The 22748-nt window shown below is 34.2% G+C and overlaps 1 protein-coding gene across 1 annotated transcript in view; it reads right to left on the bottom strand.

Annotated features, from left to right (window-relative positions):
• Positions 1-1171: 1171 nt before the first annotated feature.
• CPNE8 (copine 8) overlaps positions 1172-22748 on the bottom strand; it is a 76624-nt gene continuing 55047 nt past the window's right edge. The window contains exons 14-20 of the mRNA XM_088533241.1: positions 16623-16669; positions 15662-15843; positions 13298-13425; positions 11183-11285; positions 8387-8444; positions 6621-6694; positions 1172-2863 (exon numbers count right to left, since the gene is read on the bottom strand). Of these exons, the coding sequence (XP_088389367.1) occupies positions 2675-2863; positions 6621-6694; positions 8387-8444; positions 11183-11285; positions 13298-13425; positions 15662-15843; positions 16623-16669 (781 nt within the window). The 3' untranslated portion in view covers positions 1172-2674. The remainder of the gene's footprint in view (positions 2864-6620; positions 6695-8386; positions 8445-11182; positions 11286-13297; positions 13426-15661; positions 15844-16622; positions 16670-22748) is intronic.

Raw genomic sequence — 22748 nt, 5'->3', positions numbered from 1 at the left:
CTTTTCCAGTGGGCTGTTAGTGGAAGCAAAGTTGTTTGTTAGTTACACCAGTCTTTAAGACTAATTTTCAGCTATATTTGAAATGCAATTTAAATAATTTGTGCCTCTATTATTTTATCTTATAGTGAAAATAAAATTAATCTCAGTTTGATATATAGTTATATATCAGGTTAAATTAAACATTTTATCAATTTCACTTCTAGAAGACTGAAAGATAACTTATTAAAAGTTATCAGATACATTCTTCAAATCTTCGGCTAGTGTAGGAGCACACACATGATTCTCGTGCACATTAGGCTGCTACCATGTTCAACCTTTTGGGAATGTCAGAGATGTGGAATCTTTTTCTAAAGAAAAAAAAGCTATCCAATAATTGCTTATTTTTCTTTCAATTAATTCTGTTAGATTTATAATTCAATACCAACTAGAAGAATCAGTAATGCAGAATGAAATAGGTAGGTACTTGGGTAGGATAGAAAAATAATTTTGATTAAATAGTATCTTTACTGTAGTGTCATATAAACAGTGTCTTTTAAAAACATTGTCTTTTGATTAAATTGACTTTTTTTTTTAGATTTTGTATTAAGAATACCTGTCCTTTAGATATTGCTTGTTAAATTAGTTCTGAGACTAATCTTTACAATAGTAAAATGGATAAACTTAATTATTTTCTTTTTAACCGCCCTAAGAATGTACTAGATAAAGCAAATAGCTGCAAGAGGTGGGAAAAAAAAAAGTTGCTCATTTTCCAAGAGAATGAAATCCTGTTAAATACATAGGTGTTGTTAAATACATGGACTAAAACAAATGTTAGCATAGATATTTGTCTAAAGGAACGAGGAAACAAAACTAGAGTATTAATTTGCTTATTTCTAAAGTGCCAACAATGTGTACGAAGAACAAATGCAGAAAAATGCACCACCATTCCATACAGATATTTAAACTTATTCTTTATGACACTTGCCTCAAAATTTGAGTTACCAAGTATCAAATTTCAGTCATGCAACATCAATTTACTAAGAAATACATATTTTGGTGAGAAAATTAAAATCTGTACTTATGTAAAAACTGTTCTGAAATAAAAATAAAACAAGATTTATTTTTTTTTCCAAAAAAACATCATTTCTGTCATAATGGAGTAATCTCAAAAAAAGTATTTTCCTGCATGAGATAAAGGAATTTAAATATATTTAAAAATGGAAGATTCTGCATTTACATAGTTATATACCATTGATTCAGAAGATCTGTTTTCTGGCAAAAAACTTCCCATGCTTAGAAAACGCACCGTAGTTTATACTGTACATTACAACATATGGTAGTAAGAAACAGACGTAGTAAACAGGTTATATGCAAAGAAAAAATTTACATTACAAGACAGTTACAGCTGTGACACAAAAAATAAAGTGTTCAGTTTTAACAGTATTCGAAGGCAATTCACAATCATTTCAGGAATTTTGTGAAATTTAAGGCCATTAGTTCTAAATAAAATATATCTGACACAAATTCACAAAACTGTGTATTCTGTAAAAACTGTACATGCAAGATCATTTTATAATTATATATGAACAGGCATATAATAAAATTTTTGGGTAGTCAGTACACAAAGTTGTGCACAAAGCAACATGGCTGTGCAACTTTTAAACCAGGTAATTAACATTATCATTCATGCACCCTGACTGGCAATGCAATTACATGACAATATTAAACCCAAATATTAAGAGTCAGCATCCCTTTGAATGGGCATTCTAGACAAAACTTGTGATTTTAAACAATTTTAAAATGATCCATTATAAAAAAATCTGCCATAATCGCTCCAAAAGACTTTTCTGATGCAAAAGTTCCAGTGATTTAAGCAATACATGATAAGGTTTAATGAACTAAGCGATTCAACTATGAGACTCACAGATTTGAGGTAATTTAATTACGTACAAGAAGTAATTCTTCTAATTTGCTTCAGTAACTAGTTTAAAAATCTGTAAACTTGGATTAACTTAGAAACGGAAGAATCTCTGAAAAAGTAAGCATGCCTCCCATTTGAAGTTTGCAGTTAGTTAAGTCATATACAAACGTGATATTCACCTTTTGGGAGCTTATTCTCAAATTGTGAGATGAACGGATTGCTGAGCACTCACTGAAGCAATTCAGTTATGAGGAAAAAAACATATTTGTCATTCTTTTCTTTAGCTTTTCATTTGTATTTGTCTGGACAAACATTCAAAGAGATATTGCTTCTGTTGCGATTAACTGCTGCAAGCTCGAAGACATATGAGTCAATATTCCAAACTTTAAATTTTAAGAATAGTTATAAAAGTACTGAAATTTAAAAATAGTAACATGTAAACATTGATACAGAGGAATAGCATTCCTGTACATATATATATTACACACATTATTTAGAGAGGACAATATCTTCTGAGTTGAAATCCTGACTTGTGCTTTCCCCTCCAATAAATATATCAAAAAGTAGGGGTTTTGTCAAAAAAAAAAAAAAGAAGACTCATAACATCAACTTTTTTTTCTCCTAGCATTAGTAGCTTTTCAGTTGCTCATGCAACCATATGGAGAATTTTGGTATGTGAAGTGAAATATTTTAGCTCCAAAAAGTTATCACAAGCTACAACTGCAGCCAAAGGCTCTTGACTTGTGATAAACACTGAGCCTGTTGGAGCAGTCGTCATATCTGAGTCTGTAGTACATGAATAGGGGGTGTATAGGGTGGGGGTGCAGGTGATGGCTTTATCCCTCTGACTCTCATGTAGGACAGAAACTGCTCGGGGATCTCAGCTAAGACATCTTTAGCAAGTCTTGCCATGCTTAATACGTGGTTTCCACTTCTGTCAATGTAATCTCGGAATGGCACAAACTACAAAAAAAAAAAAGTTCATTATGCAAATGAAGAACTGATCCTGTAATATAGAAGTAAGAAAGCTTGGTTTAGAGAGCCAAGGTGCCACCTTTTATATGTATGTGTGTGGGTGTGTGTATGTGTGCACAAAATGCAGCATATATACCTATTGTATATGAATTAAAAAAAAAAAAACCTCCAAAAGGACCAATGACAAGCCTTCACCAATACTTCACCAAGACTTCATATTCCTAATAGCTCAAATTGCTAATTATGTGATTTTTTGGCTTCCAAAATTTGGCAATTTGTGACTATAATTTACTTATTTTTGCCAACTGGAATGAACAAAACAAAGGATAACTTTAGATTTTTGACCATCTTTCATTGCATCTTGTAGGTCCCTTTTCAAAGCATATTTCATTTCAAACAAACACTCTTCACCTAAAGTTGCTTTGACTATTTTTCTTTTCCTTCTGCAAAATTAGTAGAGTAACACTATAAAGCATTTCAACACTTATTACAGGTCTCGTTATGTGATACCCAGCTATCCCAAGTGCCTAAAAAGTTAGTTATCCAGCTCTGCCATGGAATTCAGAACACTTAATGAGAGACCTATGTTCTTAATATAGAGACCAGAATCATTCTAGGCTTCTTGATCTTTATTAACAACAGACTATACCCGGAGACGAAGTGGGCTAAGCTAACTAATGGGTTATGCCAAAGGGAAAGGTTTATTTGAAATTCTGCTTCTTACTTAGGTTTAAGGAATATATCTCAAGGCTGCAATTGGGTGACTTTTCAAAATTGGGATTCAATGTCTAAAGCTACTGGTACCGTGGTGCTGCGTTATGCTCTGCTGTGCTGGAATTCAAAGGCTAGAGGTGCTTTTTTCCCCTTGTGAAACAGACACAAGTAATTGTTAGCTGTCATCATGCTGCTCTCTGGGGTGAAACTAGAACTGATTAAGGGAGAAGCCAGATCCCACACATCTCACCTGTCTTTGCTGAACTCTCAAATCAGCAGCCTCTCTCCCACATTATCCCAACCCAAAGAATTTTGCTTTCCTGAGTGCACAGTGACCAAATTCACTTTTCTTAGAAGTAATAAAGCTTTCAACATTTAGGTGATTGCTGAATTATAGGGAGAGCTTAGCTTACACTGAGAACCTGCTATTTTTCCAGAGAAGACAAAAAGTAACATAAGTAATTTACTAAATATATTACATAAAATAACTTTCAGAAAAACAAAAGGCAGCTTTCCAGCAATAAAGAACTTAAAAGCTAATTAAGCCACTTTTACATCAGCCTTGGAAAACACAGAAGGTAGCAAAGAAGCTGCAATTCCATAATTAGCTACTTTATTTCTATGATTGTTGACTCTTTGATAAGAAGCAGATACTCTGACATTTACCAATTCTGCCTCCTTTCTTACATGAAAAATAGCATTTGTTTTCTCACACGAGCAGTCATATAAAAAGCATATATGGTCTGGGCTAAGAAACAAGGCACGTATTTTTCCAAGTGATTATCTTACTCACTGGTCTGCAGACATAAAAATCCTGTGCAAAGGCACTGTGCAACAAATCTGCAGAAAATGGAGGTACTTCTACAGTTCTGTGATGATGCAATTATACAATGTAGATGACTTAGATTAGTTTCCCCTCCTATTTCCTAGGGTGTATAGGCATTGGAGGAGCCATGAAGACATAAGCATACACACAGGTACACAAGAATAGCTCGCCAGGGCAAGGACCAGAAGTAGTCAGAAACATATAGAGAAAAGATCATAACGAAAGATGTAAGAAAAACTGAAGGGAAACTGAAAGAATGCAGAATGCTTTGTCTGTAACTTTAGAGTTTAATCTAAAAGGCTAATATGAGAAGTGAAACAACAGGTATATAAATAAGAATCTTCCTAAAACTCCTTAAATAGAAGATAACAAAGGTGCAGAAATGAAATAAACTGGAGAACTGGGAGATACATAAATCCAGAGTATCTAAAATCCATACTGAGGAGGTAAAAATGGAAGGTCATGTCTTCACCTGAAATGCATTCAGTAGCAAATGTAATAGATACAACGACTTACTTTTAGTAGGCAAGTTTTCCCACTGTTAATTTAACTAAAATATTTCACGGTACAAACTATTAAAATTAAATGGTTGTTAATTTTACTAACACAATCCACAAAAAGGATAATCTTTTTTATATTTGAGTGGTTAATTTTATAGAAGCAATTCAGCTTTATCCTGACAGATACAAGAAAAAGGTCATGCTAAATCTAAAGGGTTTGACATTATCCCTTTTTATTTATTTAGCCTACAATGCACCTGTTAGTATTTAGGCAGAAAAAGAAAAGCCCATAGAATAATACTGCCTTCAGTTAATTTAATATGACTTGTGGCAAAGTTTTGATTGAAATATATTAATAAATATTTTATGTTTCTGATACACAATGTACCCTAAAGAAATTCAAAACATTTTTATTGCACATTACTTTTTACTTCTCAGCAGAAAATAGACTGTATCTGATGTACAGCATTTTCACAGTTTTTTTTAATGACATTTGAAGAATTTTATCCATTACATTCTTTGAATGTGCAAGCAGCAGTTTTTGGAGTTACAGTTGTTTCAAAAAATAATGTATACTTGTGCATCTTTAAAGCACACAGAGTATATGGCAAAGATACTCAAATAAAATATCCAGCTTTAAGAAACATATAAATAAAAACATATATTTATATATATATTTTATATATATTTGTGTACATATATATATTTATATATATAAATAAAAAAAATCATAGCACAGAGCTTTGCAGAAATACTAGTTTGGGATCCAGAAGCACTTCCAATTCTGGAAGCAGCTTATGTAGAGCTGGCTGGGGCACCTCCGGAAATTAAGGAATATCGAGTCAAACCTGGACTACCAAGGAGCATTACAAAGTAGGAAATGCTATTTCTTGCCTACTGTTGAGCTGTCCAGCTTCTCCTCATCCTCAATTTTATGATCACTTATTTGACAACACTAATTAAAATATCCAGAATGTTTACTCTGATATCTTCACAATGGCTAAGTTTTGAGATGCTGCCCTTCCAGTAATTTTCTCTGTAGGCTGTAGAAACAAAAAATACCTCTTCTTCAAACATTAAAAAGTAGCCGAAAAAATATATTTCTGAAGTTTAAGTTTTTAAACTATCAAAAAAAAAAAAAACAGGAATCTAATAAAAATGCAATTAAGACAGAAATTGATTTGGTCACCTAAACTAATGTCTTCCACCATCTGAGGTACTCTAAGATATGAGAAATCTGCAATGTTATGTATGGCAGACAGGACATAAAATCTAGGAGATACCCATGGCAGTTATAGGCAAAAAAGCAACCAACCAACCAAAAAAAATAACCCTAGCCATCTCAAATATACTTTGCAGAAGTCGAAATATTGCTACAAAAGTTGCAGTTTCATGGAATTGACAGGATAAGAACAATGGAGGACACAATAAAAGGCAGCTAACTCTTTAGACAAGGCTATACAATCCCAAGTCTTTAAATCAGTGTGTTTTCAGTTAAAAAACATTTCCTCCTAATGAATATGAATCCAATAACATCCCCTATGTGAACATATATGCATTTTGCAAAGAGATTCTAAGCTTGTTATGTACATCTTAGGATGAATTTTATTGATGCTAAGCTAAAATGAAAAGCAAGAATATGGCTAGAAAAATAATCAAACAAGATCAGTAAAATGTAATTATTAGAATATTTTTTCTCTCCCACCTGCACAATGTCTCTTTCTGCAAACTTTCCTCTTGAAGAAATTCTGACTACATCACCATCCAGTTCTTCCATAGCTTAAAACCAAACAAACAAACAATAAAACACAAATGAGTTCATCCATGATGTCATCTATCCAACAAAAGCATTAACGAAAAATGAAATTAGTCCATTTACACTTCCGAGTCCATTTACACACCCGCAATTTAAGGTAACTCTTTAGATAATTTGCTCTTTGAAGTGCAACTGTGTAGTAGGAATACAATTCAAAGCTAAAACAGTATTCACAAAAGTACCACATACACTTACTATGTTCTCTAGGCAACTACCTGTGACCTCTGTCAGAGACAAGATATCAGGCAAATCAGTCCCTTGACAAGAACCGCTATGGTCACCCTCACATTTTTAGGGAATGCTGTGCCAAAAGCCCCGTCTGAGTTCCAGACTCTTATGAACCTCTCTGATAGCCCTTAGGGGAGATCTAGTGGGTGCCAAAACTATGAGAGAAGTGGCTTAGTCTCTGGGTCAGAGGGCCTGCAGTATGTACCTCCCTACAATCACTTTCTTCAGAGTCCACATCAGATATGGAGTCTGCTGCATTTCCGAGAAGGAACTTCTGCACATATAACAAGTAATCTCTGCACTTGGTCAGTGAGGGATTACACACAAATAGGGAAAATGGGATGAGGTGTGAGAGGAAAATAAGTACTGTAGGACTGAAGTTTGAACTGTTGCAGGGGGTGCGTGGGAATAAAGCTTGCAAGTTCCCTTCTCATGCACCTGTGTAGAAAAAGCTTTTCTCTTACTGCCTGTGCCATACAACCACTTGAAGTGCTAATGTCCAGCTAGACAATGCCATCAAAAAAAAAAAGAGTAAGATATTTTAAATTATCACTTATATACTGCTTGTCAAACAAGCATAAGAAGGTAAACCCCAGTAATTTTTTCTGCCATTTTTCTTGTTTTCATACTCACAGAATGTGTAAGAACTAAAATGAATAGTTGTTAGTGACTGTTTACATTATATATCTATGACAGCAAATATATTAGAAAAGGCATATCATCTAATCAGAAATACTAAATGAAAAAAAAAAAAAAGGAAAACAACTTCTTGAGGAATAGATGTTTTATGCAAGATGGCACTATGTAAGTTAGTCCAAATATCAGAAGCAACTTAAGTCATCACCATAGAGAGGCTGGTGTTCTGGAACATCATCTGTTCCATGTTTTAATAACCTTGGTGCTTCCATTCCTGCTGCAATGTTTTCCCTATACTGACAAAACAACGAAACTTGTTCTTGTTATAAAGTGAAGTGAAACCTAGATTAACCCAGATGGCTTCCTCTCTTTTTCTCAGTATTTTGTTAGAGCAATAAGAAGAGATAAATCATTATTTCCAGTCAACTGACACTATACAGGACAGTTAAATACCCACGTTGAAGAAACTCAGCATTACCTGAATATACTCACTTTGCTTTTTTTTCCCCATTCGTCTTCTGGAGCCCTGCAAACAACGAGGCCCCATATGGTTCTAAGATTTGAACAGAGTGCCTGAGGGGCTATACAGCCCCAAATGGTAGCTTGTAATCATGCTGAATTATCAATCAATCCAGCTGGAAATGTCAACTATGTTTATTGCTTGTTCTATATTATGTTCTTTTAAAGAACTTATTTAGTTGAAAAGCTACATATTGCCAAAATACCAACAAATATAAAGCACTCTAGAAAAATGAAACAAATCACACACTTACTGACACTAAAACACTTACCATCAAACTCTGCAGGTCCTACTCCCACTATGATTATTGACATTGGAAGCTTTGAAGCCTTCAAAAGAAGAAGAAAAAGAGAATTCATAAACTACTGAATTTCTGTCAATATATGAGATATGAAGACAATTTGAACAAAAAACACACAGAAATTATTAGGTTTTAAAGAACAATTTTAATTTTTCTTCTTAGAAAGGTAAGGCATTCATTGCCTGCTAACTGAAATAAACTATCTTGGATGAAGACAGTAAAGATGATGATTATTTTTGTTTTATTTTTGTTTATAAGAGCTTTGAGTTATATAGGATCATAATTAAATACAACAAATTATGTTAAGATTTAGTATTAAGATGATAACTAAGACGACAAATTTATTCTACAAACATCTGTAAACCACCAATAATTGTAAGCATATACACATCTAGGACAAGTAAGTTTCTTACTGTTTTACAGTTAGACTTTTATTGGTACTTAATATTTTTCACTTAATGAAACAATGGCAGAGATATCTCCCTTTCTCTTAATAAATCTGTATAAAGTCCATAAATTTACAAATGCAGTATCATAAATATCGCAGATCCCCCTGCTCTGATAACAGTACAAGACATCTGCTAGTTCAGAGAAATCATCTGGAACTGGATCTTTTGAGGATAAGAACTTAAAAAAGATCAACAAGGTGTCAGGGTTGACAAACATTCCTTATTAAGACATTCTGAAGTCATTTTAAACAGCAGTATTCATTGGTCAAAAATCATAAAGGTACAGTTTCTCCTAAATTAAACTCTGCTTCACTGAAGTCTGAAATTTGGTGCTTTTAAAATATACTGTTCTCTTTTTCTGTGTAGAATGTAAAAAGTGTTGTTCTGCCTCATCTAAAAGACATTCACTTTTTACATATATCATCACAGTTTCTTATTCTTGATCTGTCGTATCATTGCACCAAAAGAATTATAGCTCATTAATATAAACATGTTATTTAAACCACTGAAAATATCAAATTCTGCAGCTCACTAATTAATGTTCTACATCACTTTAAAATACACATCATGTGTTAAAAGTACAATATGATGACTGCAAATTCATTACGAAGTCTTACCTTCCAATTAAGATTTTATAGCCAGGCAAAAAAAAATCCCATTTAGCTAAATATTAAAGGCTAACTAAAGATATTAGTTATTATTATTATTATTGATTATTAAATACAGCATAACTGTGAATTAAAAATTTAGGTTATAAAATATTATAACACACCGTATACACCAAATGATAGCGAGTAGAAAATATATCCAGACATGAAGGCCTCAAGTAAAATGAAATTGAACAGAACTCCTGTTTTTCAGATGTTTTCCATAATCTTTTTGACTGATAGTTAAGATTTCTACTCACACAGACATAGTACTATGTGATCCAACACGTATGAATACACATATATAGGGACAGTGTAAAGCAGAGTATTTAAACTTTTGACTATAAAGTTAGCATTGGCATTTCTCGAATGAAAGCATAACCTTTAAACAGTTTGATAAAACAGAATGTATCTGACACACATGCTGTAATGAGAAAGATGAAAAAAATCACAATTAGTGTTAAAATATAAAATACACTCTTCCTGAGATTTATGCACATCAGGTAGCATCTACCATTATTGCCCTTTTAAATTATTTTTGATATTATTCATTATTGAAAAACATGCTATTCAACATAGAAGCTATGTTCCAAGCATCTAGACTGAACTGAAGGATGAACTTCCAAGCAAAAAGATAAAGTTCTTTTGTAAAGTGAGAGTCCCTCTACCCTATTTTCATATTGGAGGCTGGAAGGAGAGTGGGAGTAGCTGGTACAGTCAAATAGACCCAAAACACAGTGAGTGTCAAAATTTGTCAGGTGTGTTGTCAGAGTCCTCACCAACATACACACACTATCTACATGCCATTGGCTACAGTGCTTGAGGGCATCTTTTTCTCCATGGAAAGGCAGAAAGTTTCAGCATTTTTTTCCTGTGCAACCTACAAACTGGTAGGGGATTCTATCGTTGGAGAAGGTAGTGGAAGTAGGACTTCAAAATCTGCCTTGTAGTTTTACCTCTTTCATTCTGACATGTAGTTCAACTATTTTTATGCAGGTTTTTCACCCACAACCTCGCTACTGACTAGATCTATTTTAGTGTGTTCAAAACTATTGGTATGCATCTTTTCAAACCTTGGCTAGAAGCTGCTTTGAGTATATTTCTGAGAGGGGAAGGTGAGTAGAACCTGCTCATAAAGTAAAATATGATCTATAAGCATAGTAGTTTTGAAAAGAAACATACTGAAGCTAATAAAGAAACAGAAACAATTTAGAATTTGAAAATGCCATAAGGGTATCTAAAAGGAAATCAGATGACTTGTATGCTTGCCATTTGGGAACAAAGTTCTGGGCAGTTCTTGAAAAGAAAAGAAAAAAAATGCCTGCAATTACTACAAATACAAAGAACAATTCATGCTGATAAACAGCACGGTACGTTGTGCATGATGGTGGAGGAAGAAGAGCAGGAGGAGGCAAGAGCAGATGAGGGAAATCAGGAGGAAATGAATATTAGAAGAGTACCATTTCTTTCCAAATACTATGTAATTATTGAGATTTACATTTTAGTTTCCTCTCACCTTTATGCATAAAAAAAATATTGTTGTTTCAAAAGAAGGCTAAATTATGGATACAGTTTAGTGCCTGAAATGCTAACTGATTTAGTTGATTGTCTAAAATTTTAATGTCTAGGAACATAATCTTTTGAACTTCAACATTTTAAGCAAAACTTACATTCACTATGGATTCTTTAGTCTGAGCCATATCTGAAATAACTCCATCTGTAACAATGAGAAGAACAAAATACTGGGAGCCATCTTTTACTGAAGAAGCATATCTAAAAGAAAAAAAAAAGAACATTATAATAGGAAAAAAATCCTTTTTGTAATAGGAAAAAAAGCCTTTATACAAAGGAACTAATATTAGAAGTTGCAATTTTAAAAATCTATCACCAAGGACTATTAAAAATAATGAGGCACGATTCAGTGGATCTTCAAGTGAATGACATTCGTAATTAAGATGGACACTGTGCTTTTAACTGAGAATATTGGAAAAAAAAAAGAAATGAATATAATATTGATGATCTGCACATGTTGAATCAATGAATAAAGGGACCTGTATCAACAGCAGGAGGAGGAGGATCCTTAGCAGAACCATAAGTCCTCAGACTATCCATGTTATTGAATACTTATTACCTCTCTACAATATAGTTTTGTAGGAAAGAAATGTATTACTGTTGAATGGTTGTTTTTATGGCACTAGTAAAATTTATCTGAAGTTATCACTCTGCATAAAGATCTCATTAAAGTGTACTTTGTATTGCAAAGAAAGATTACCTGTTGCTAACCGTGTTTTGAGTTTTATAGTTCATCTGCATATTCATAAAATGGTTGAATAAGAACCCTGCCATTTAGGCTTAGATAACCATTCCCTTTGTACCACCCAAAGATATGCTGTAAACACTCAAGCCTCTTCCTGTTCAGTGCAAGAATGAAAGACAAAACGTGTCCTTTGCTCTTACAGTCCCACTTCAACCAAAGAAGCCCAGGAAAAAAAAAAAAAAAAAAAAAAAACCTCTTAAATGAGCAGCTTTTGAAGATTTAGAATGTTCAGGAAGGTAACTAATCTGTAGCATCCTCAGGGAACTCTATGCTTGTACAGAAAAACCTACAACTTTGTTTACTTTCAACTCCCAGGTTCAAAGTACACTATTTATGTGAGCAAACAACCTTTTTGCTTGGAGCAGGCTATAATCAGTTAATCATCCAGACATGCGGCTTTTCTTACTGGAAAAAGGACACCCTCAGAAAACTGCTACTGGAGAGACCATATGAAAGGGAAGATTAAAGGAAGACAGGTAGATCCTGAAGACAACCAACGGATTATATATGTACATGATTTGAATGGTGTGATTCAAATATAGAATAACTAGGTCCAATAATAAATAATTGCAATCAGTTATCTAGCTATGCTGCACTATGTAGGAAATTCCTTGAACCATAAAATTTACAAACTATTTTTTACTGGGCAATAGCAAGAACAGACAGTAAACGAATATTTCTTGCTGTAAGAATGAGCTAGCTTACAAGCTGATATACAAGACGCTAACAGCGCAATAACTTACACAAAGATCCTTTCTGCTTTACATGATAAACATGATAAAATTATAAGAGCCACATTCCATTTCCTAGACCCACACATGGAGGTAATACTGTAAGTCAAGATCTCATCTGCTAAAATAAGACATTTCCCTCCTCCAAAAAACTACAACAAACACAGAAAGGGCTTTATTTCAAAACATTAGAGGAGATGATGCATAACCCAACATTGATGGCTCCCCAACATAGGCTTTACTGTTGCCTTGTTGCCATGCCACTATCAGCTAGCAGCACTTGTAGCCAAAGAAAGTTCCAGAAAATTTTGCTGAGGTTCTCAACATTCTGAGATTACAGTCACCGTGTAGGCCTAAAAAAAAAAAAGCACTTTACGGATGTTTTGCAGATTTATGCCTTTTTCATGAAACAAAAGTTCTGATCGCTGTACCTCTCCAGACAGAAAGGCAATATGGCAGAGCGATCTCGTCTAATTTTCTTTTGTCATGATTTTTCCTAAGAGTTTACTACGGGGTAAAGCTTAAGCAATTGGGTAAAGTTTAAAGGCTCAAGGTCTTCAAACCTATTCAGAGGCATAAATTAATCTCATTAGAATGCACACACAACACAACTGTAAACACTTTTAAAAATATTTTAGCTTCATATGACTGTTAAGTCTTTTCGGTGCAAAATTTATACTAAGAAGTTAATAGTTACACTAAGAAGTTCATTTCTTCATAATAACTGTTCTGCTTACCTTGCAACATGATTAATTACAGGGGCAAAGTTTGTTGGTCCATAAAGCTGTACAGATTTTAGACTCCTGTAATATGCCTCCATCACACCATCAATTCCATGGCAGTATGGATTTTGAGGATTTCCATTCTATTGAGAATAAAAGAGACAATTACTCATTAAAAATAATATGGCACAAAAATGGTATAAATTACCGAACACTACCCAATGCCGTGGGTAAATGGTAAAAAAAAAAAAAAAGAGTCTAAATGGCAAAAAATGAGCATTTTAGGACCTATTCAGACTGTTCACTATAAATGCACAATATAATTGTCGTGGCTCATTCCTGGTTTTAATTGTCTAGGCAAAGTGTTTCTAGCAATTTAAGGTTACATACAGTCTGAATCACTGGAACAAGTTCTTAAACATAAATACCATCTTAGGTGGAATTAAACAATCTTTCCTATATGCAACAGTAACAGGTATTTAAGGTACAAAATACAGGGTTGATATAAATTTGGAATCAAGTTTTGGGGCAGGGAATTAGTTTAAGAATTTCTTATTTTAAGTGAGTGAAGAAAAAGAAATGGTGGCCAGGTCCTGAAGTTCATTCAATTATCCTAAGAGATTTTTAAAAAAGTTGAAATGGTGCTTTTCACCATTTCACCTTTATCAGTGCAGGGACTACTCTGTCCCAGATGCAGAAGTTTAGTTTTTCCTGTTGCAATTTCTTTGGCCTACGTCCCTTTGTACGACAGCCCTGCACGGTAAAGTTTATCATCCTTACTCCCCACTTTTTGCCATCTGTAAACTTGAAAAGGGTGAATTCCTTCTCCTCCTCCTCTGAGAAAGTTATTAACAGAACAGGTCTCAGAATAAGTCCTCTGCACACTCCACTTGCAATCAGCCTCTGGGTAGTATTAAACATTCAACCACTACCATCTGAGCCTGATAATACAAGCCATTTCTTCAGCCATAAAATAGTGTACCCATCCAGACCATAACTTTCTATCTTAAATACAAAAATACTGTGTTTAAAGTCTTGCTTAAGTCACAAGCAGATGATATACACTGCCTTCTCTCATTCACATGTCTAGATATTTGATCAAAGAAGGCCATAATATTAGTCAGTCATGATTTCCCCTTGCTATATTTATGCAGCCTGTTCCAAATCACCTTATTCTCCTTCAGGTACCAACACCTCATTGGCTTAATGTGCTAATATCTCATTTTGAAACACAATATAGATCCTTGCAAATCTGCAAAAGCAATGTTAAACAATAGTCCTGAAAACACTGCTGAGCATTAAATGGAAGATAAAAATATATGTTTAGATATGGATGAAGGCTAGAGGAAAAAAGTTTGCTTTTTCCTCTGCAAAACTACCCTTAACCTCTCATGAATTAATTTAATTAATTTTAGAAACAGCTTTAAAAATCTAAATGTAACCAAGAACAATTTTCTGTTTTAAGTCATAGGATTGTGTATATTTAAAATTTCTAACTTGATATACAGAAGTGTAAAGAAGGTCTGTGATCTGAATTTACTTCTGCAATTATATCTGTTTAAATTATTACCCACACAGAAAGCTTGAGCTACGATGTGGCACTCATTTCTAGCAAAGGCTAATTGCTGAAATACATATCTAGGATCATCAGTCCATTCTGCCATGCTACCTGGCATGCTGATACCTAACAAAAACTCATGTGGTGTACCTATACTTGCTGTCATTCTAAGAACTTTATAAAACTCTGAGAAGAACAAAGAAGTTATAATAAGCAAGTAGATAAACATCCACACTAATCTAATGCATCAGTTATAATCAACCCATTAATCTTTCTAGGAAATCTAGTTAGATTTCAGTTCTACAATTTAACTGGCACAAGTACAGATAGAGTTTCCCCTATCTCATCTTATACACTACTTAGTTATCTCTAGAAGTCTCTAAAACAGCAGCCTGCAAAAGTACAAAAAAATCTCTAAAAATGAGAGAGAGGAATAAGAAAAATAAATGACTATCATGAAACATGATTCAATTGTATATTAAGATACATGGTTTCAACCTGAATACTTTCAAGTATATGTTTCTCATGCTACTACACTTTAGGTTAAAGATGATTACTTTTAGATTTTTGGTCTAAAGCATCTTCTAAACTCTGATTTTCTATGGAAAAAAAATGTCGAGAGTTTTTTAGACCTAAGAATTAGCACATTCTCTGTTCTTTGACTGCGCATTAATTACTTAAGACTGCAATCTTAATTCCCTTTTTTTCTCTCTTAATAAAATAAATACAAACAATGTTGAATTACGATGACTGTGAAGATTGTTTAAAAAAAGGCAAGAAACTTACAGGAAAAAAAAAAAGTTAAATCCATTTTCACTTACCAATGCAAATTCATGTGATACTCTTCCATCTGGAGGCAGTCTAGCCCCAAAACCTAGAGCTGGGAACATTTTGTCACTATCATAGTCCTGTATGATTTCACCTACTGCTTTCAGTGCCATACCATAAGCATTCAGCTGGTAGGGATTCATGTAGTGGAGTGACGTGGGTTGTGAAGGGTTTCCTATTGAAACAAGAACCAGATTTGTTTCAAAATTCTCTCATAAAAATGAGAGAAACCTAAGAAAGCAGAAAATGATAAAAAAAAAATTTGGAAAAGGAAACATACTTCCTAGTTCAGAAATGTGATTAAATCAGATAAAAATGAAATGTTTATGAAAAATGCAATGTTTTAATGGATTAACAGTAGCAGTTGTAAGCCTTTTCAGCAAGAAAAAATTGTGATTAGGCTTAAAAATGCATGTTATTTATATATAATGATACACACTTTTGAGACAAAATTTGCATAAGAAATATGACATTTTTAAAACAAATACAGAAGGGTATCCAAATACTTCTCTCTTTCACCCTACTTGAGCCCCACTCCACCCAAAACTCATTTCCTTTATACCTCTCAATGGGCTCGTTGGATTTAGCCAATTTTCTCTCAGTAATAATAATAATAATAATATCAGAAAACACATAAATATTTGCAAAATGTTGCTTTCCTTATTCTAGTTTCGTATGTAGCTTTTTTAATTGTCTATTGCACTTGTCCTTCTTATCTGGACAGAAACCTGTTTCTACTCAGCTATTGCTCAGGAAAAAGGAATCCTGGTTCCAAATGGTACCAAGTATACAGATAACTAATAATACATTCTAATTTTGTAGAAAACTGATGGAGATACACACACACACACACACACACACACACACACACTCACAAACATATGCAATGTGGAAGAAGTGCTTTAAAGCTGAATACGGTAGACAAATATGCAAGGAACTAATTCTAATTCTTACCATTTGATGCTGTGAAATCAATAGCTACTGTGAAATTGATTTGGGTTCTGCAGAAAAAGCAAATGGAAATCTTATTAATAGCTTTACTGTTATTTGAAAAAATAAACCAGAGATAATATATGGCTCGCGGGCAAAGTACAGTCCATTGACTTTCTAATACAGGAAATACAAATTGGAAATGCTCTTCTATAAGATTCCAGCCAAGATTACATAACACTATCTTTATTAAGATATTGAAAACAGTTATTTCTCTCCATCAATCCTTTTTGTCTTGTTTATGAAAAAATCGTAGATCAACAATAAGGTTAATATGATCCAGTAACATTATTAATTCATTTCTATCAGTAATACTGATTTTTCCTTATACATATCTTAGTGATCATCAAAGAAAACTTTCATAGGCAAGCATGGTTTTACTAACCTGGACTTTTTATTTAAAAAAAAAAAAAAAAAAAAAGCCCTGTGCTTTCAGTTAGAACACCACTGAAATCCTGCTATGCATATAATTTTTGGACAGGAGATCATAGTTTTTGTCAGGGAATTACATTTATGTGAACACAGGCAATATTTTATAAGTGAGAATATTGAGGTAAATTTTGGAAGGCAGAAATAGAATGGCAAAACAGGAATATAAGGATCAGGATTCTCTGCACTAGCTAAATAAACCCACTATACTGCTAGCACAACAGTTATTGTCCAAAAAAACCCAACCCAACCCAAAAACATTAATAGGCTTCTGCAATTGAATTAAATTTAGTTCTGTTGAGCAGTTTCCTTCAGGACAAAATACTGATATTCTGGAGATATCTCTTATCTAGTAAGATTTTTAGCAGGAAAAAGAGACTAAATATTTTTGAGAATGGACTTTTGAGTCCTTTATATCCTCCTTCAAATTTTTGCCTGTTAGTATAAACAGGTATGAATATATTGACCAAACTAGCAAAGAGTATAGATCCCTGAAAGAAAATTACAAATTTATTTCATGTTTATTTAGATGAAATCATCAATCTGTCAGCCAGTCTTACAGTAGCGGATTTAATACTCAAAACCTGAAATTCCTAGAGAAAAATACTATTTAATTTCACAAAAACAGGAGATGAAAACAAAACAAAACAAATTGTCCCAGGGTAATGAAGAACAGTTAATTTAGGTTGGGGTGACCTCTGCCTCCAAAAAGTAGAGAAAAACAGTCCCTCTAGTATCAGGAAGAGTCGTGCAATTCTTTGGAATGCTGTCAGTCTGGGGAAGACCTAGAAAGGCTACGGTCTCAATATTGACTTGAATGAAGAATAGTGAAAGCTGCTGCAGCTCTGAAAAGTTCAGAGACCTAAACTTTATGAAATGACTTTCTGCTAAGATTATTCCAACTTCACCAAAAAGATCTTTCCATGGTATGATAAGTCAGATTTTGTTTGACTTGTACTTGAATGTATAGCCCTGAGGCTCCATAACCACAAAATCCCTCTGTGCCAGCAATTAGTTGCAAGGAATAACAATCCTTAGAAGTTTATGCCAACAAGTTTTCTACCAACATCACTACATCATGTAGCAAAGACCTCAGATAAAAACAAGTTAGAAAACAAAACAAAACAAAAAGCAAATAAACAAAAGCTCATATACTACCACTTCTAGATTTATGTTTGAAGTCCTTACTGGCAGCCTTGGCAAAATTGTTTGGGAGCTGTAATCTCCCCACACTTATTTTCAGTGCTTTGGGGGGATACAATGTTTTAAGAGTAAAACCAGACTCTTACAAGTAGTACACAGGAAGTACATGAAGTACAGAAATTCTTCACCTGGCTGAGCTGAAGAATATGTCACGGATGAAGAACCCAAAACACATCCTTTACATAAGAACAGCAACACTTATTTGTAAACACATTTCTTGAATGTGCGATTCTAATCCATCCAGTAAGAAGAAACAGTTTAAAAAATTCTGAAGGCAAGGCAGAGAAAACACAGTAGAAAAAAAAATAAAAAGAAAATGGCTAACAAAAGAAAACAAAGCACAACCAAATTCAAACTACCTTTCCATGGCAAAAAGAACAAACTCAGGCTTCAGCTGATTAAAGATGATCATGAACAGCATCAATTTCTGAAGTATTCCTCAAAGAGAAAACGGCTGATTACAGAATCACACAAGAATCACAGAATGGTTGCGGTTGGAAGGGACCTCTAGAGAGCATCTAGTCCAACCCTACTGCTTAAGCAGGGACACCTGGAGCATGTGGCACAGGGTCGCATCCAGGTGGGTTTTGAAGATCTTAAAATCGCTCTTTACCCTCACCATACTCCCGCTCAGTAGATATTCTGGGGAATACATGGCAAGATCACATCCAGTTTGACTTTGTGTGCCTATCAAAATACTGCTTAAGACAAATGTGACAAATACCTAAAACAATTCAAACATAATTAAAACAAGAAAAATCAAACCACAGTACTTTGGAGTGGGCCTAGACACTTGTTTTCTTTCTGAGATAAACTGATGGAATTCCACAAACTGATGGAAAGAGAGAGTTGAATCGAGAAAAATACACCAAAAAGCAGTGGGAGGAGAACAAGAGGGAATAAACAGGGAGGTGAAGGCACCACGGTGGGGCCCTGCTCCCAGGGAAAACCGTGTTTAGATAAAACCTGAAGACAGACATCTGGATGGTATTGGCAGAAATGGTCTTGCTTCGAACGAGAGACAGCAACTGCTCTCAAATACTGCAGGTGATGTCCTAAACAAGGACTGTGTTTTCCTTCCGATTGCATAACTCACAAAAATTCTACCTCCTTTCAAAAACACTTCTCAAAAATATTGAAAAAGTTTTGGAGAAATGTAAAGCAAATCAAGAGTATTTCTTTATAACCTCTAAGACTTTAAAATAACATATGAGACTGTGATAATTTTATCATTCTTAATGTGCTTTTTTAACTTCCCTTGATGCTCAGGCCTACCCGCCCTGTTTACCATCAGGCCTCCTCCTCAGGCCTACTACCCCTGTTTAACCTCGGGCTTACTCCGCCTTACTAGCCTACGCTCAAGCCTACTCCATCTTTTCACCTTCAGGCCTATTCGATCTTTTGACCCTCAGGCCTACTCCCTCTTCTTTACCCTCAGGCCTACTTCCCTTGCTTACCCTCACGCCTACTCCATCAGTTTACCTTCAGACCTACCCCATCTGTTTACCCTCAGGCCTTATCCCTGGGTTTACCCCTTGGTTACCCTAAGGCCTACTCCCCCTGTTTACCCTCAGGCCTACCCACCCTGTTTATCCTCAGGCCTACTCTGTCTGTTTACCCTCAGGCCTACTCCCTGTCTTTACCCTCAGGCCTACTGCCCCTAGTTTCCCTCAGGCAGCGATTATTTAGGATGGATGTGCCAGGCTGCCCTAATGGTTAGCTCAGGTTAAAATAAGTAGACTCATAGATGGAATCTGCTATTAAATCTAATGATCCTAAGATCATTAGATCTTAGGAACTGTTTCACATGATGCTGAGGAAAAATCAACAATTATTCATGTGAATATTGTGAAAACACTTGTAATGTCTTCTTTTAATGATCAGTTGAATGCTCTTAGAATGAATTCACAATTACTATAAAAAGGGGGAAAAAATGCCCCAAATCATACAGAAGCAGTAACTGACTGTTTCTTATCTAATTCTACATAGAGTATCAGAAAATAAATGGAACAGTCACTAAGCAGGAAGTATACCTGAAGATTGAAAAAGAAATTTAATAAGAAAAAGTAAGAATCTCAGAAGAATGAGTTATACACCTATTCCCATAAAGTCTTGAAAAATATGGAGACAATATTATCATTCCTGCACAAGTCTCTAAATATCTTAAAATGCAACTACAACATACTAAAAGGGAATGCACTATCTGGCACTTCAGAAATCTTCCCAAAGTTAGCGGCAGAATGTAGGACAGATTTTAGTTGACATGAGTGTCCAATCTACGCTAAGGAAAATGCCAAGGTAATATACCTTACATTCTAAAGGTTACTCCTTTGGAAATATTTTGAAAGGAATATATTAGCTGGCAGATGGAAGAAGAAATCCAATTTTAAAGTGTATGTTAATTTTTAGCACAGCAAACATTTTATTTTTGGCAAAAGTTTAAATGTGTCTAAAATGTGTAAAAAATATGTGACTAACTATCAATGCACAACACAGTGTAATAATATGACACCTACTTGATGTAATATTCAAATCAAAAGTGACCTCCATGTCTTCCCTTCCATACTGTTATAAAATCCAGCATTATATAACAAAAATAAATTAGAACTAAGGGACAAACTTCTACTTCATTCTTCAATCGTCTCTAAAAAAACAGTAATATTGATTCATACTTATGAAAAGGAATATCCCAACTAAACAGATTCACACTCAAAACGTAATTCAAATCAATACTGTAGTCCCAATTTGTCATAGTGAAAGCTGTCAAATTTTTCATTAAATTGATATTAGCTCTAGACACCTCAAATCAATTATAATGAAAGTTCTGAATATGCAGTATTGCCCAAGTTTTCATTGATAGAGAAGTCAATATTGTGTTTGTTGCAGAATCAGTTTTTTCTTTCCCCTGCCCAGCTAAGTGAAAAAAAAGTAGGGAACTAAAAATAAATAAATAAACAAACAAACAAGAAGTTGTGAATACACGCTTGATGGGAAAATAGACTGATTAATTATAGAGTCATTATGGCTGGAAAAGACCTTCAAGATCATCTAGTCCAACCGTAAACCCGTCAACACCATACCTGTTAAACCATGTCCCTAAGTACCTCATCTACACATTTTTTAAACATTGCCAGGGACAGTGACTCCTCACTTCCCTGAGCAGCCTGTTCCAATGCTTCATCACTTTTTCTGTGTAGAAATTCTTCCTAATTGTCTAACCTGAACCGCCCCTGGAACAACTTGAGGCCATTTCCTCTTGCTCTATCTGCAGTTATTCTGGAGAAGAGATTGAAACCTGCCTCACTACAACCTCCTTTCCTTCCTCCAAGACCTGTCAACCAGACTAAAATGGAAATGTAATAGTATTAGAGATGAGGGAAGGAAGAGAAAATCCAAGAAAATAACTCAGTCTCCTGGTCATGTTTCTAAAGAATACAAATGTATAGTTTTCACTTCATGCGTTTAGAATTAACTGTATGAATCATTAAGTAAGAAAAGATTTTGCATAAAATAGTTAAATGATGAGTATCACTGATCATACATTTAAATACAGAGCATCCTACTAAATTATACTGTATTCTTTTATGAAGAAAAGAGGAAAAGATCTTTAGAAGCGGTAATTATTAATATCACAAGACTTCCTCAATTTGCATTTACAGAGACGCGTACAAAATACCAATAAGAATAACAAAGTATTACTTTTATTCCAATTTGTTTTTGTTATTTGTCTACAGAAGGTAGATAATTAGATTTATTAACTTACAACATCTCTGACAGAAATTTGATAACAGGTCCTTAAAAAGACTACATATGCACTCAGCCTACTCTTGTAATTCCAACTTCAAATGTGAAGTTTATGAGAAGCGATGGAGAAGAGGCTTGAGTCCTAACAGAATGAGCAGTCAAAACAAGGCATCCTATGCAACCCCTACTCCTAATAAACTCAAGGATTCCCTATTCAAATTACATCAACACTTGTCCAAGTCAGAAGGGTTCCATAACAGATTGACTCTGACTGTTCATATAAAAAACAGTCAGAAGAACCTCTGTGCTGCAAGTATCCTTTCATTATCTCAAGTAACTATCATTGCCCTATATTACTACTGCCAAAACAAAACAGTCAGTTTTTATTTCAACTGAAGCCTGTCACAAAAGAAATTAGTTGTTTTCTGACAAATAATGAATGATCTAAAATAAATACAGAAAGTATATTCAGACTGTCTCAAAACCCCATACAAAGAAACCCTGAGGACTCTTATATCCAAATAGTTTCGAATTCTTTAGGAAAAAAATCTGTTCTGGAAGTGAGGCTAAAAAAACCCCATGAATTTCTGAGATTCAGTCCCATTCCAAGCATGTTCTAGTGCAAACCATTTTATGCTTCTGTCTCTACTTTCCCTTTGGGAGAGTAATGAAAAAGGAGAAGAGGATGTTATAGATTTGACATAGCTTGTAAGA

This window comes from Tinamus guttatus, unplaced genomic scaffold, assembly GCF_059628265.1.
Source record: "Tinamus guttatus ecotype Peru unplaced genomic scaffold, ASM5962826v1 Tinamus_guttatus_pri_ptg000489l, whole genome shotgun sequence".
Lineage (NCBI taxonomy): Eukaryota > Metazoa > Chordata > Aves > Tinamiformes > Tinamidae > Tinamus > Tinamus guttatus.
The sequence above is the reverse complement of the archived record's forward strand: the minus strand, read 5'-3'. Positions and strand labels throughout refer to the sequence as shown.